The sequence below is a fragment of the Bufo bufo genome, chromosome 4, assembly GCF_905171765.1.
Source record: "Bufo bufo chromosome 4, aBufBuf1.1, whole genome shotgun sequence".
NCBI lineage: Eukaryota > Metazoa > Chordata > Amphibia > Anura > Bufonidae > Bufo > Bufo bufo.
Window position 1 is genome coordinate 54294377 of NC_053392.1, and position 15711 is coordinate 54310087.

Here is a 15711-nt window from a genome sequence, read left to right on the forward strand (position 1 = left end):
TGGGTGGAGTCATTAGTTTAAATGGTCTCCAGCTAAAGTGCTCTGAGCGGATTATACTGTTCATTAGTGTCTGGGAAGTTTGGAAGGAAGGTTGGCTGTTTGTTCCTGCTCTCAGCAGATAAGTGTCTTTTCTTGTTTGGTTGTATGTCATCTTACCCATCCAGGTTCTGTGCGAGCTGGCTGCTCCTTTCTCCCCACTTCACCATCTCAGGGAGTTCAGGGTTCTGTTAGTTTAGGCTGGTGGACACAGCAAATCTACCATCAAGGTTTGTCTGTGGGCTGAGCATTGCAGGGAAAGAGGTCAGGGATAAATTAGGAGGTGACCCTTCCCCTGTCTCTCGTCCAGAGCCTGGTTGGTGTGTTGTCTGTTTAACTGTGCATGTCCGCCGTGACATTATAATCCGCCATACTGTGACCGCCATTTCTCAGTGTTCATGTGATGGCGTCAATTGATGGACTGGTTGACCGCATGCAGGGTTTGTCCCTGGAGGTTGCGGATCTACGTAGTACGGTCACACAGTGTCAGAGGGTGTTGGCTTCAGGTACAGGTCAAATTGTTGGGGAGCCTAAAGTCGCTCTTCCGGAGAAATTTGCAGGGGGTACTGATGATTTTTTCCGTTTCAAGGAATCATGTAAGTTGTACTTTCGATTGTGCCCATTTTCATCAGGTAATGAGGATCAGAGGGTGGGTATCGTCATGTCTTTGCTGAAAGGGGACGCGCAATCCTGGGCTTTTTCCCTGCCGCCCGGTTCTCTGGCTCTCCGGTCGGCGGAGGAATTTTTTAAAGCCCTGGGATTGATTTACGATGACCCAGATCGAGTTTCGATGGCAGAGTCAAAATTACGTAACTTACTACAGGGTAAACATACTGCTGAGGTTTACTGCACAGAGTTTAGGAGGTGGGCTACTGAGTCAGGGTGGAACGACCCCGCGTTACGTAGCCAATTTTGTCAGGGGTTATCTGAAAAGTTGAAGGATGCTCTGGCTTTTCATGAATACCCAGATACTTTGGAAAATGCAATGTCTTTGGCGATACGTTTGGATAGACGTATCAGAGAGAGGTGTATGGGTCCCTCTGTGCAGGGGATTCCTCCCGCGTGTGGTTTTGTTTAACCAGCTGCCCAGGGAGATATTGCTTGTTATTCTGGAGTAGGAGAGGAACCCATGCAGTTAGGTCAGATATCTTTCCATTTGGATAGTAGAGACTTTCGTAAAGCGCACAATTTATGTTTCTTTTGTGGAAAGAGGGGTCATTTTGTTTTTTCTTGTCCGTATGTTGAATCACAGGGGAAAGTGATAAAGAAAAAAGAAAAATAAAAAAAAACCTCCCTCACACTTGGTAGTATGAATGGTGTGGTAGAGCAGACTGGTATGCAAGTTCCCTGCAGTTCCCGTTTTCTCCTTTCAGCTATGGTGGCGCTAGAGTCTCGAAATGTGTTTGTTGATGTTTTTCTTGATTGTGGTGCTGGGGTAAATTTAATTGACTTTCTGTTTCTTGAGGGTTTCTGTTTTGGGGTTGCCATGGTTGTCTAAACATAACTCAATTATAGACTGGCAGGCGAGACAAATCATTGGTTGGAGCAAGTTTTGTTCGGATAATTGTCTTGTCACATCTATTTCTGAAGTGTCCGTTACGGCCTTGCCTCAGTATCTCTCAGATTTTTCGGACGTGATTGCGGAGGGTGGGGCTCAGGAATTGCCCCCTCATCGTGACTATGATTGTCCTGTGAATCTCATTCCGGGGGCTAAGTTGCCCAAGTCTCGGCTCTACAACCTCTCTCAACCCGAGAGAGAGGTCATGCGAAAGTATGTCGCCGAGAGTTTGGCAAAGGGTCATATTAGACCATCTAAGTCTCCAGTGGCTGTAGGTTTGTTCTTCGTGAAGAAGAAAGATGGATCACTGAGACCGTGTTTGGATTTCCGGGAGCTGAATCATATTACAGTCCAGGATCCATATCCCCTGCCTTTGATCTCTTATCCTTTTGATCAGATTGTTGGAGCCAAGGTGTTCTCCAAGTTGAATTTGAGAGGAGCATACAATCTGATCAGGATCAAGGAGGGGGATGAGTGGAAAACGGCCTTCAATACGCACGAGGGTCATTTTGAGAACCTGGTAATGCCTTTTGGGTTGACGAATGCGCCAGCGGTATTTCAGCGATTCGTCAATGATATTTTTCATCATTTGGTGGGGAGGTTCGTAGTAGTCTACCTTGATGACATTTTAATTTATTCTCCTGATCTGAAGACCGATCAGGATCATGTGAGACAGGTTTTGACGATCCTGCGGGAGAATAAGTTATACGCCAAATTGGAGAAATGTTTGTTTGCGGTGCAAGAGCTTCCATTTTTGGGATACATGCTTTCTGATTCTGGTTTTTGTATGGACCCCGAAAAGGTTCGGGCGGTTCTGGAGTGGGACCGACCGGAGAATCAGAAAGCTTTGATGCGATTTTTGGGGTTTCCGAATTATTCTCGAATTTTTTTTTTGAATTATTCCACGTTAGTCAAACCTCTTACTGATATGACCAAGAAGGGCGCTGATGTCTCTGTCTGGTCGAATGAGGCATTGCAGGCCTTTTCGGCTATTAAGGAGCGTTTTGCGTCTGCTCCCATTCTGGTGCAGCCGGATGTATCTCAGCCATTCGTGGTCGAGGTTGATGCATCAGAGGTGGGGGTTGGGGCGGTGCTTTCGCAGGGTCCTTCTCCTGGCAAGTGGGTCCCGTGTGCCTTCTTCTCCAGGAAGCTCTCGGTCGCCGAGAGGAATTATAATGTTGGAGATAGGGAGTTGTTGGCGATCAAGTTGGCCTTTGAAGAATGGCGTCACTGGTTAGAGGGGGCTTCTCACCCCGTTACTGTGTATACAGACCATAAGAATTTGGCTTACCTGCAATCTGCCAAGCGTCTGAACCATAGACAGGCCAGATGGTCATTGTTTTATACCAGGTTCAATTTTGTGGTTACCTTTCGCCCAGGGGTCAAGAACGTCAAGGCAGATGCCTTGTCTCGCAGCTTCCCTGGGGGAGGTGATTCAGAAGATCCAGCGCCGATTTTGGCGGATGGAGTGGTGGTCTCCGCTCTGTACCCTGAATTGGAGATGGAGGTGTTGGGAGCTCAGGAGTGGGCTCCTGGTTCGTGTCCCCCAGGGAGGCTGTTTGTTCCTGAGGGCCTACGATACAAGGTGTTCAAGGAACATCACGATACTGTTCTCGCTGGACATCCTGGTGGTAAGTCCACCTGTGATCTGGTGTCCCGGAGGTTCTGGTGGCCAGGTTTGCGTAAGAGTATTGAGAATTACGTGGCAGCTTGTGAAACCTGCGCTCGGTCTAAGGTTGCTCATACTCGACCGCCTGGTTCACTTCTTCCATTGTCTATTTCATCTCATCCTTGGACACATTTGTCCATGGACTTTATTACGGACCTACCGAGTTCTTCCGGGAGAACAGTGATTTTGGTGGTAGTCGATCGTTTCAGTAAAATGGCTCACTTTATACCACTAACAAGTCTGCCTAACGCTAAGACTCTGGCGCAGATTTTTGTGGATAATATTGTTAAATTGCACGGTATTCCTTCGGATATTGTCTCTGATAGGGGCACGCAGTTTGTCTCCAGGTTTTGGAGGGCGTTCTGCTCTCGACTTGGCATTCAACTTTCTTTCCCGTCGGCTTTTCATCCACAGTCGAATGGTCAGACGGAGCGTACCAATCAAAACCTGGAGACCTACTTGAGGTGCTTTGTGGCTGAGAATCAGGAGGACTGGTCCTCATTCTTGCCCTTAGCAGAATTTGCATTGAATAACCGTAGGCAGGAGTCCACGGGTAAGTCGCCATTTTTTGGCGCATACGGTTTCCATCCTCAGTTTGGTACCTTTTCTGGGTCTGGTTCCTCCGGGATGCCAGAGGAGGAGAGATTCTCTTCTGTCTTATCCTCTATCTGGTGGGGGATTCAAGGGAATTTGGAGAGGATGGGTGAGAGGTATAAACGAATGGCTGACAGGAGACGTGTGACTGGTCCGGATCTGTGTGTGGGTGATTTGGTGTGGTTGTCCACTAGGAATATCAAGTTGAGAATGCCATCTTGGAAACTGGGTCCAAGATTTGTTGGTCAATATAAGATTTCTGCTGTGATCAATCCTGTGGCATTTCGACTTGATCTGCCGCAGACTTGGAGGATCCACGATGTCTTCCACAAGTCTTTACTAACAAAGTATGTTAAACCGGTGGTACCATCGCCATTGCCTCCTCCTCCTGTTCTGGTCGAGGGAAACTTGGAGTTCGAGATCTCCAGGATTCTCGACTCGAGAGTTCTGCGGGGTTCCCTCCAGTACCTGGTTCACTGGAGGGGATACGGTCCTGAGGAGAGGATGTGGGTTCCGGCGTCAGATGTCAACGCCAGGGGCGGACATACCGCCTGTGCAGCTGGTTCAGCTGCACAGGGGCCCAGCGGGGGAGGGGGCCCTCCACAGGACGCACAGACAGCTGATTATTCTAATGGTGAAGCAGAGAGCCGCCCGCTCCCAGCTTCACTATTCATAACTCCATCCAGCATGTAGAAGGGGCCCCCCCTGGCAATCTGTGTCTCACTGTCTTGAGACGAGTCTGAGGACGTGCTGTGCCGTCCACAGCGCTGAGCAGCAGGGCCTGGGCAGCCCGTCCTGAGCTGTATCTGTGATCGCACTGCCTCCTGTGGCACGCCTGCGCTGCTGAGCCTCTTCACTGCGTCGGTAGCTCCGCCCCTGTCTAGTGATGGCGGTAGCTCCGCCCCATCTAGTGATGGCGGTAGCTCCGCCCCCATCGGTAGCTTCGCCCACATCTGGTCCTCTCCTAGCTGTTCTGCACCTCAGAGTTGGTGCTTAATGTGTGAGGCCTGCAGCAAACCAGCAACTCAGGAGAAAGTGAGTGAGGACTGGAGGTGGCCCCTGTGCGGGGGGGGGGGGGGTAGGGGAAGGGGGGGCTAGGGGAAGAGGGGGGGGCAGGCCCTCTGCTTTCTGTTTCCACCCCTAGGGGGCACATATCTAGATATAAGTACTGTGAAGGGGCACATATCTGGTCATAACTACTGTGAAGGGGCACATATCTTGTCATAACTACTGTGAGGGGCACATATCTGGCATAGCTACTGTGAGGGGCACATATCTGGTATAACTACTGTGAGGGGCACATATCTGGTATAACTACTGTGAGGGGCACATATCTGGCATAGCTACTGTGAAGGGGCACATATCTGGTATAGCTACTGTGAAGGGGCACATATCTGGGCATAACTACTGTGAGGGGCACATATCTTGATATAACTACTGTGAAAGGGGGCACATATCTGGGCATAAGTGCTGTGAAGGGGGCATAGAGTGGGCGTTACTACTATGTGCTGGCCTTGGGAGGAGTTAGAGGCGTGACCTAGTATGAAAAAAATATATAAACATATTGATTTTTTTTTATTTTGCACGTATATATTTATATCTGTATGGGTTTTTTATTTGGGGGGGGGGGGGGGGCCCAGGTACATACTTTGCACAGGGGTCCTCTGCTGTCTGTGTCCGCCCCTGGTCAACGCCAGCCGTCTGGTGAGGGCCTTTCATAGGTCCTATCCGGATAAGGTTGATCCAGGGTGTCCGGAGGTCACCCGTAGAAGGGGGGGTACTGTCATGCCCCACTCTGACGATGTGCGGAGGTCAGCCAGGATTGCAGCACGAGTCTAGTATTTGTTTTGATGCTGTGCTGGATCCACCTCGCATTAGGTGCACTGGGTGGAGTCATTAGTTTAAATGGTCTCCAGCTAAAGTGCTCTGAGCGGATTATACTGTTCATTAGTGTCTGGGAAGTTTGGAAGGAAGGTTGGCTGTTTGTTCCTGCTCTCAGCAGATAAGTGTCTTTTCTTGTTTGGTTGTTTATGTCATCTTACCCATCCAGGTTCTGTGCGAGCTGGCTGCTCCTTTCTCCCCACTTCACCATCTCAGGGAGTTCAGGGTTCTGTTAGTTTAGGCTGGTGGACACAGCAAATCTACCATCAAGGTTTGTCTGTGGGCTGAGCATTGCAGGGAAAGAGGTCAGGGATAAATTAGGAGGTGACCCTTCCCCTGTCTCTCATCCAGAGCCTGGTTGGTGTGTTGTCTGTTTAACTGTGCACGTCCGCCGTGACATGTATTCAACCCAGAACAAAAACTGTGCTTTGGCGGACACTAAATGAATTGACCAGCCTCAGCAATAAACACAGATTTAGCTGAATATAAATTTTAGGCCTATTATTTAGGCGCTGGGTGACAGGTATACGTTTACGGACAGAATTAAACTTGGAAATGCACGGTAGCGTGTGAAGTTATTGAGGATGACACTATCCGCACCTTAAATCTAATATACCCTTTTATGGATCGATTTAAACTTGGCCTGATACAGCAGAAAAAAAATATTTAGGGAATTGCTAAGTTGGGAATTGTATTCCACCCAGAACAAAAACTGTGCTTTGGCGGACACTAAATGAATTGACCAGCCTCAGCAATAAACACAGATTTAGCTGAATATAAATTTTAGGCCTATTATTTAGGCGCTGGGTGACAGGTATACGTTTACGGACAGAATTAAACTTGGAAATGCACGGTAGCGTGTGAAGTTATTGAGGATGACACTATCCGCACCTTAAATCTAATATACCCTTTTATGGATCAATTTAAACTTGGCCTGATACAGCAGAAAAAAAATTATTTAGGGAATTGCTAAGTTGGGAATTGTATTCAACCCAGAATAAAAACTGTGCTTCGGCAGACAGCAGACAGTATTACAATTGGCTAGCCACAGCTGAAACACCAGATTTAGGGTACTGCTATTTTGGCAATTGTATTATACCCCTCAATAAAATAGCAAGCACAGCCAAGCCCCTGATGTAGGATATAGCAAAAAAAATAACCACACTATTGATGGTTAAATGGACTTGGTGGCAGCTTGTGCTGGCGCACCACAAGACACGAAGTGGCCGCCGATCACCCAAGAAAAAAGTGACATAAAAACGCTCTGGGCAGCCTAAAAACAGTGAGCAATTAAATAGCAGCAGTTCAATGATCCACAGCTGTAGATCGATCACTGAATTAAGTGTTTTTGCTGAGTTAATCCCTGCCTAATCTCGCCCTAACAGCAGCTGCAACCTCTCCCTACACTGATCAGAGCAGAGTGATGTGCGGCGCTACGTGACTCCAGCTTAAATAGAGGCTGGGTCACATGCTGCACTGGCCAATCACAGCCATGCCAATAGTAGGCATGGGTGTGATGGCCTCTTGGGGCAAGTAGTATGACGCTTGTTGATTGGCTGCTTTGCAGCCTTTCAAAAAGCGCCAAGAAAGCGCCGAACACCGAACCTGAACCTGGACTTTTACGAAAATGTTCGAATTCGGGTCCGTGTCACGGACACCCCAAAATTCGGTACGAACCCGAACTATACAGTTCGGGTTCGCTCATCGATACCCAAAATAGGTTGCATTTTGAACATCGAAGGTATTAATCTGAAACATTCCATGAATATTATCCTTGATGACAGAACCAGCAAGCAAGATCCTATTTTCTAACTGTTAACTATATAACAGAGATGACTATGCCAAATATGTCTTTAGGCAGAAAACCCCTTTAACGACCATAGGCACCATATTTTATGGGGTGATGAACTACTAAGGAAGTGATGAATTATCCACTCACCTTCATACAATCTTATTTTCTGAGTTAGAAATTCAGACTCTTCAATGATCTTATCTTCTATGTTTTTTTTCCCCATTCCATAATCTCGTAAGGTTGAGAGTGTAAATCTTCTCATCGCTTTCCAGTTGTCTCCATTGGAGAAGACGACACCTGAATGAAAGGGATATGTAGAATGTGATACATAATGTCTACAAAAGAGCATAGTTAGGGGATGGCAAACCCCATTTCATAAGGAGCCCCTTAGGATGGGAACCCTGAAAGCAGACTGAAGCCATTCACTATTTTATATCGTGGTATTATTTGGGACTTGAATGGCAGTACTATGTGGAAACTATATGACAGTGTTAGGCTACTTTCACACTAGCGGTACGGACCTCCGGCAGGCTGTTCCGTCGGGTGAACAGCCTGTCGGATCCGTCCTGCCGTTAGTGAACGTGTGCCCCCGGACTGCCGCTCCATCCCCATTGACTATAATGGGGACGGGTTTGGAGTTCCGGCGGAGGCACGGCAGCGCACAGCGAGAGGCTGTCAGAATAAATGTCGGACATGTCGTAGTTTTATTCCGGCAGCCTCTCACCGTGCACTGCCGTGCCTCCGCCCCCACCCCCATTATAGTCAATGAGGACGGAGCGGCAGGACGGATCCGACAGGCTGTTTACCCGACGGTAAAGCTAGTGTGAAAGTAGCCTTATATAGGATCTTTAAGGTTTAATTATTTTAGAGATTGAACAAACATTTTGAGATTCGTTTTGCTTCAGGTTCGCCAAATTTTTCAAAATGTTCGGTTAGGTCCTAATTTGATTCTACCTGAACCATTCTAACTGAAAATTGGAATATAACACCCTCCCATCTCCTATGATGTTTCCCTTTTCATACATTTTTATGACTTTTTCTCTGCTCCTTCCCTAAACTCTTGAACATAATGACACCAATAGCAAATAATGTCAGGGTGACACTAACATATATCTATGGGTAAACACATAGCTGATGGTTTTTAAAATCACCTCACCGTCATGTGCTTTTTCATTCCATTGCTGCTAAAAATTGCTTTTTACATAAGTCGATTGTGTTTAAACACACACAATGCTATTGGAAAGAAGACAATGTCTTGTTTGAGAACCAAGCTTCCATATATTATGCCAAGGGGGCAGAATGTCTGCCCATATGACACGCACAACTGTTACTTGTCAGAGAAAAGAGTGGCTCATTGGGTCCAAGCTTCCAAAAATGATATGTTCAAGGGGCATTCCGAGATTGCTCTTTTATATTTCACTAGCAGAAGGACCCGACTTCGCATGGGTATATTTCATCTATACCATCTATATATTCATCTATAATTCAGTGACATCTACAGTACCCCTCCCCTTTAATATGACCTCCTCAGCGGCATGCCCTCTTAACAGTAACATCCACAGCGCCCTCCCCTTTAACAATAACCTCCACAGCGGCCACCCCTTTATTAGTGACCTCCACAGTTCCCCGTCTCATTAACAGTGATTTCCACAACAACCCCACCCCCTTAACAGTGACCTCTACAGCACCCCACCCCTTAACATTGACCTCCATAGCGGAACATCCCCTTAACTGTGACCTCCACTGCTGCAGGGAGAAAGTCAACCCTCCCTCCCACCCATGCAGCTGACAAAAGTAGATTTTTACCTCCATTTTTTCAATCCCCGCCGGCTGCAGAGTGGGAGAGGGCGTGGCCTAACTGGATCGTGAGTATGGCTTAGCGGGACCTGGGGATGGGGTTATTAAGTACGTCTTTTGCCTGCCCCCTTAACTGTGACCTCCACAGCACTCCGCTCCTTTAACAGTGTCATCCACAGCACCCTGCTCCTTAAAAAGCTGACCTACAGCAGTGAAAAAAAATGGCTGGGTAGTTATGGAAACCTGGTGTAAAACTGTGTGTATGTGAAGACTAAGGGCCTGCGAGCTTCTATTGGCTGATAAGGGTCATGTGACCAGGCTTCTATTGCCTAATGCATTTTTTGGGAATATCTCAGGAACAATACGTGCTAGAGAGCTGAGATCTGGTCTAAAACCTTCGCGGACACCTGATGAACGTGTGTGCCAAATTTTTAGATTTTAAATTCGATGGTGCGGATGCCTTTAGCCAACATACACACACACATACAAACACTCAGATTTATATATTAGATGGTTCCCTACCTTGCAGTGGCGTACATAGAAAAGTAAGGGCCACATAGCAAGAATCAAACCAGGCCCTTCACACAGGACAGAAGGGTTTCTGCCTAAACCCCATTCAATGACCCTTGGCCATTTTTCCACTGCTTCATTTGCTAAAAGATGTTCCTTTAGAGGGTAGAGTCCTAAACAAGTTTTTTCATCCAGTAGAAGGGGAGATAATCCCAACTAAGACTGGGCCCCCTCTTGCCCTGGGTCCCATAGCATGGTCTGCCGCTATGGTAGTTACGCCCCTGCCACCTTGCTATGTATTGTACCTTCGTAATATACATTTAAGTTTCTTCTGGGCTTTAGATCGTCAGCTGAGCCACATGGTATGCCCTCTGCACGTCGTCCTTGCACCCAGAACAAGTGTCATTCATTGTGCACGTGTTTCAGGTGCTCGATTTCTACCCACCATGGACATGTCAATCAGCGGTGATGACGCTTTCATGGAATGCCCCCTTGCCCTCCTTGACCACTACCACCACCAAGCCAACAACGCTTGATATCAGCAGTCAGTACCAGTGGCTGCCTGACTGTACTTATATATTATGTTGTGACAACTTCTGCACAGATTCAATACGTGCTATTCTGCCATCAGGGACACTCAACACTGCCACCATCCACTGCATCTACTGGACTGCATCATAACAGACCATATAGTTTTACTTTGGTGAAAGGAACAGAGCTCAATATGTTGCAGGGTCTATTTATTTCTCTAAAGTAAATTTTTATGGCATCCAAGTGGGCAGACAGCCTTACCTCTTCTTCTGAAGCGTGACATGGTATGTGTGTGTGCAGTGGAGTAGCGTGGGGTGGGCGGTTGCTAATAATAATAATAATAATAATAATAATACAGAGGGGGTAATAATAATAATAAAGAGGGGGTCATAATAATAATAATAAGAATAATAAATCAGAGGGGGTTATTATAATATACAGGGGGATAATATTATGGGGAATGGGGGACTATCTGTATGGCTCTAGCACAGTATTGGGGGGCAGCAGGATGACAGTGTTGAGAGGAGAGGATGATAGTAAAGTGAGGAATCAAAAAAAAAATCTGTGAAACTCTGCAGAGACGAGAAGTGGCTGAAAGAAGGTATCATGGTGGTGTTATCTCCGAATGAGGATGTTGAGGAAAGAGTCTACATCCCAGGAGATGTCACTGGATGTAACAGGTATGGTGCTGTATTCTACTGTATATTTATTAGCGATGTATGTAACGTGCATCCAAATATCTGTTTCATGGTAGGGTCGGAGGGAGGAGATTGAGAATATGGCCCACCCTGCCGCATTCGGCCCCAGACTTCAGGTCACACTGTGTGTGTTCTGAATTCTGGGTCCTCACACCCATCTACCACATTATCTGTACTCAGAAAGTTATAACTGTGTTATATGAGGAGTTACGTAGGACTGCAAGTTACATCTACTACATTATCTGTTAAAAGGGGCGTGCCCAGTGGCTAGGGGGGGTGCAATTTTTGGCTTGTCCCAGGTGCTGGAAACCTATGCTACGCCACTGCGTAGGAGGCAACAGGAGATCATGGAAATTGCCTGGCAGGGATCCCACACTTCTGATACTGTGCCTGAAGTATAACTTTGTCTTTGTGTCTTCATGTATTGGTCTTCCTAGTCCACACAGCAGCCACGGGGTTAGTTACTGGAGCAGGATGGCTGCTGCTTATCACCTACCTGTGTTCCAGACAGACAACAACTTCAGGGCAATGTTTTGTGTCCTCTATCGCCCTTGCCCCGTCACAGACTTCTGCACACCTACTGTCTCTCTTCTAGTTTACACAAGCTATGTCTCCCCAATAACTCCTGATATCAGTGACATATGATGTAAATGTCTCAGGAGGTTATATCAGTACTGGAACGTTATGATATGATATATGATGTAAATGTATCTGGAGGTTATATCCAGGGGCGCACTGCCTCAGGTGGCATGATCCCAGACTCAAGTGGGGTCGGCGGCAGGCCGTGGGAAATGAGCGCTTCCATTGTGAAAGTGCTCTTCTTTTTATATTCAACTATATCGCCAACCTCTGGACAGCGATACTTTCTAATGCTGTTGTGGGACATTGGATCAATGTCTCCCTGCCCCGTTCCCTCTGATAGATTTCAGACCTAGTGCCTGCAGCCTATCAGAGGCTGGTGCAGGTGACCTGATGATGTCTCAGCTGGCAAGCATATACCACAGGACCCGCATCGCTAACAGCCACATGGAGGTAAGTAATTTAGTTAATTTTTTTCATTTGGCAGCATGTTGTTGGGCTACTATAGGGAAGCTGAGGAGAGGAGCACTATGGGGACATCTACTGTGGGCACACTAAATTGGGGCACTATGGGGACATTGGCTCTACTGGAGGCACTAAGAGTTGGTAATTTTGTACTGGCACACAGAAGGGGACATTGGCTCTACTGTGGCACTATGGGGACATTGGCTCTATTGTGGGCACTCAGAGGAGGTATTTTTTGTACTCTAATGTGGGGGGGATTTTTGTACTAGCACAAACTATAAAAGGTCTTTTTTTACAGGCACACATTATAAGGGCGTGATTTTGTACTCACACACATTATAAGAATTATTACTAGTGGGGGCTATGGGGAACATGATTACTACACTGCTCAAAAAAATAAAGGGAACACAAAAATAACACATCCTAGATCTGAGTTAATCAAATATTCTTCTGAAATACTTTGTTCTTTACATGGTTGAATGTGCTGACAACAAAATCACACAAAAATAAAAAAATGGAAATCACATTTTTCAACCCATGGAGGTCTGGATTTGGAGTCACACTCAAAATTAAAGTGGAAAAACACACTACAGGCTGATCCAACTTTGATGTAATGTCCTTAAAACAAGTCAAAATGAGGCTCAGTAGTGTGTGTGGCCTCCACGTGCCTGTATGACCTCCCTACAACGCCTGTGCATGCTCCTGATGAGGTGGCGGACGGTCTCCTGAGGGATCTCCTCCCAGACCTGGACTAAAGCATCTGCCAACTCCTGGACAGTTTGTGGTGCAAAGTGACGTTGGTGGATAGAGCAAGACATGATGTCCCAGATGTGCTCAATTGGATTCAGGTCTGGGGAACGGGCGGGCCAGTCCATAGCATCAATGACTTCGTCTAGCATTGTCTTGCATTAGGAGGAACCCAGGGCCAACCGCACCAGCATATGGTCTTACAAGGGGTCTGAGGATCTCATCTCGGTACCTAATGGCAGTCAGGCTACCTCTGGCGAGCACATGGAGGGCTGTGCGGCCCTCCAAAAAAATGCCACCCCACACCATTACTGACCCAATGCCAAACCGGTCATGCTGGAGGATGTTGCAGGCAGCAGACCGTTCTCCACAACACAATGTAACTCCAAGTCAATCATACTTCTGTGAAATCAAACTGTCCACTTAGGAAGCAACACTGAGTGACAATGAATTCCACATGCTATTGTGCAAATGGGATAGACAACAGGTGGAAATTATAGGCAATTAGCAAGACACCCCCAATAAAGGAGTGGTTCTGCAGGTGGTAACCACAGACCACTTCTCAATTCCTATGCTTCCTGGCTGATGTTTTGGTCACTTTTGAATGCTGGCGGTGCTTTCACTCTAGTGGTAGCATGAGACGGAGTCTACAACCCACACAAGTGGCTCAGGTAGTGCAGCTTATCCAGGATGGCACATCAATGCGAGCTGTGGCAAGAAGGTTTGCTGTGTCTGTCAGCGTAGTGTCCAGAGCATGGAGGCGCTACTAGGAGACAGGCCAGTACTTCAGGAGACGTGGAGGAGGCCGTAGGAGGGCAACAACCCAGCAGCAGGACCGCTACCTCCGCCTTTGTGCAAGGAGGAACAGGAGGAGCACTGCCAGAGCCCTGCAAAATGACCTCTAGCAGGCCACAAATGTGCATGTGTCTGCTCAAACGGTCAGAAACAGACTCCATGAGGGTGATATGAGGGCCCGACGTCCACAGGTGGGGGTTGTGCTTACAGCCCAACACCGTGCAGGACGTTTGGCATTTGCCAGAGAACACCAAGATTGGCAAATTCGCCACTGGCGCCCTGTGCTCTTCACAGATGAAAGCAGGTTCACACTGAGCACATGTGACAGACGTGACAGAGTCTTGAGACGCCGTGGAGAACGTTCTGCTGCCTGCAACATCCTCCAGCATGACCGGTTTGGCATTGGGTCAGTAATGGTGTGGGGTGGCATTTCTTTGGAGGGCCGCACAGCCCTCCATGTGCTTGCCAGAGGTAGCCTGACTGCCATTAGGTACCGAGATGAGATCCTCAGACCCCTTGTGAGACCATATGCTGGTGCGGTTGGCCCTGGGTTCCTCCTAATGCAAGACAATGCTAGACCTCATGTGGCTGGTGTGTGTCAGCAGTTCCTGCAAGACGAAGGCATTGATGCTATGGACTGGCCAGCCCGTTCCCCTGACCTGAATCCAATTGAGCACACCTGGGACATCATGTCTCGCTCTATCCACCAACGTCACGTTGCACCACAGACTGTCCAGGAGTTGGCAGATGCTTTAGTCCAGGTCTGGGAGGAGATCCCTCAGGAGACCGTCCGCCACCTCATCAGGAGCATGCACAGTCGTTGTAGGGAGGTCACATGCACGTGGAGGCCACACACACTACTGAGCCTCATTTTGACTTGTTTTAAGGACGTTACATCAAAGTTGGATCAGCCTGTAGTGTGTTTTTCCACTTTAATTTTGAGTGTGACTCCAAATCCAGACCTCCATGGGTTGAAAAATTGGATTTCCATTTTTTTATTTTTGTGCGATTTTGTTGTCAGCACATTCAACTATGTAAAGAGCAAAGTATTTCAGAAAAATATTTAATTAACTCAGATCTAGGATGTATTATTTTTGTGTTCCCTTTATTTTTTTGAGCAGTGTATATATATATATATATATATATATATATATTTACTGTATATATAAAGGCTGATAACAGCAAACAGGAGTGAATGAGCACTGTGTTATGCATACTGTGCCTTGAAAAAGTATTCATACCCATTGAATTTTACCACTTTTTTTTATGTTATTCCCGCAAACCTAAATGTATTTTATTGGGATTTTATGTTATAGACCAACACAAAGTAGCAAGTATGTGTATCTGTAATAAATAAAAATCTGAAAAGTGTGGAGTGCTTTTTTACTTAACCCCCTGTACTCAAATACCCCTAAATAAAATCCAGTGTGACCAATTTTCTTTAGAAGTCACCTAATCAGTAAATAGAGTCTATCTGTGTGTAATTTATTCTCAGTATAACTACAGCTGTTCTGTGAATGCCTCAACATTAGTGATCAAATAGCATCATTAAAACCAAGGAAACCATCAGACAGGTCAGGGATAAAGTTGTGATAAAGTGTATAGCAGGGTTAGGTTATAAAAAATATCCCAAGCTCTCAACATCTCACGGAGCACTGTTCAATCCATCATCTGAAAATGTATTGCACAGCTGTAAACCTACCAAGACATAGCCTCCACCTAAACTGACAGCTCAGGCAAGTAGATCACTAATTTGAAAAGCAGCCAAGAGGCCCATGGTCACTGTGGAGGAACTGCAGCGATTCGCAGCTTAGGTTGGGCCATGTGTGTACTCCACATAGCTGGCCTTTATGGAAGAGTGGGAAGAAAAAAGCCATTTTACAAAGCAAGCCATAACAAGTAATGTTTGCAGTTTGCCACGAGCAATGTAGGGATCACGGCAAACATATGGAAGAAGGTGCTCTGGTCAAATGAGACCAAAGTTGAACATTTTGGCCTAAATGCAAAATGCTAAGTGTGGTGGAAAACTAACACTGCACATCTTCCTGAACACACCATC

At 46.7% G+C, this 15711-nt stretch overlaps 1 protein-coding gene across 1 annotated transcript in view; it reads right to left on the reverse strand.

The window, feature by feature from the left end:
• Window positions 1-15711, reverse strand: part of LOC120997246 (cytochrome P450 2K6-like) — a 132948-nt gene that overhangs the window by 47745 nt on the left and 69492 nt on the right. The window contains exon 4 of the mRNA XM_040427251.1: window positions 7678-7827. Within this exon, the coding sequence (XP_040283185.1) occupies window positions 7678-7827 (150 nt within the window). The remainder of the gene's footprint in view (window positions 1-7677; window positions 7828-15711) is intronic.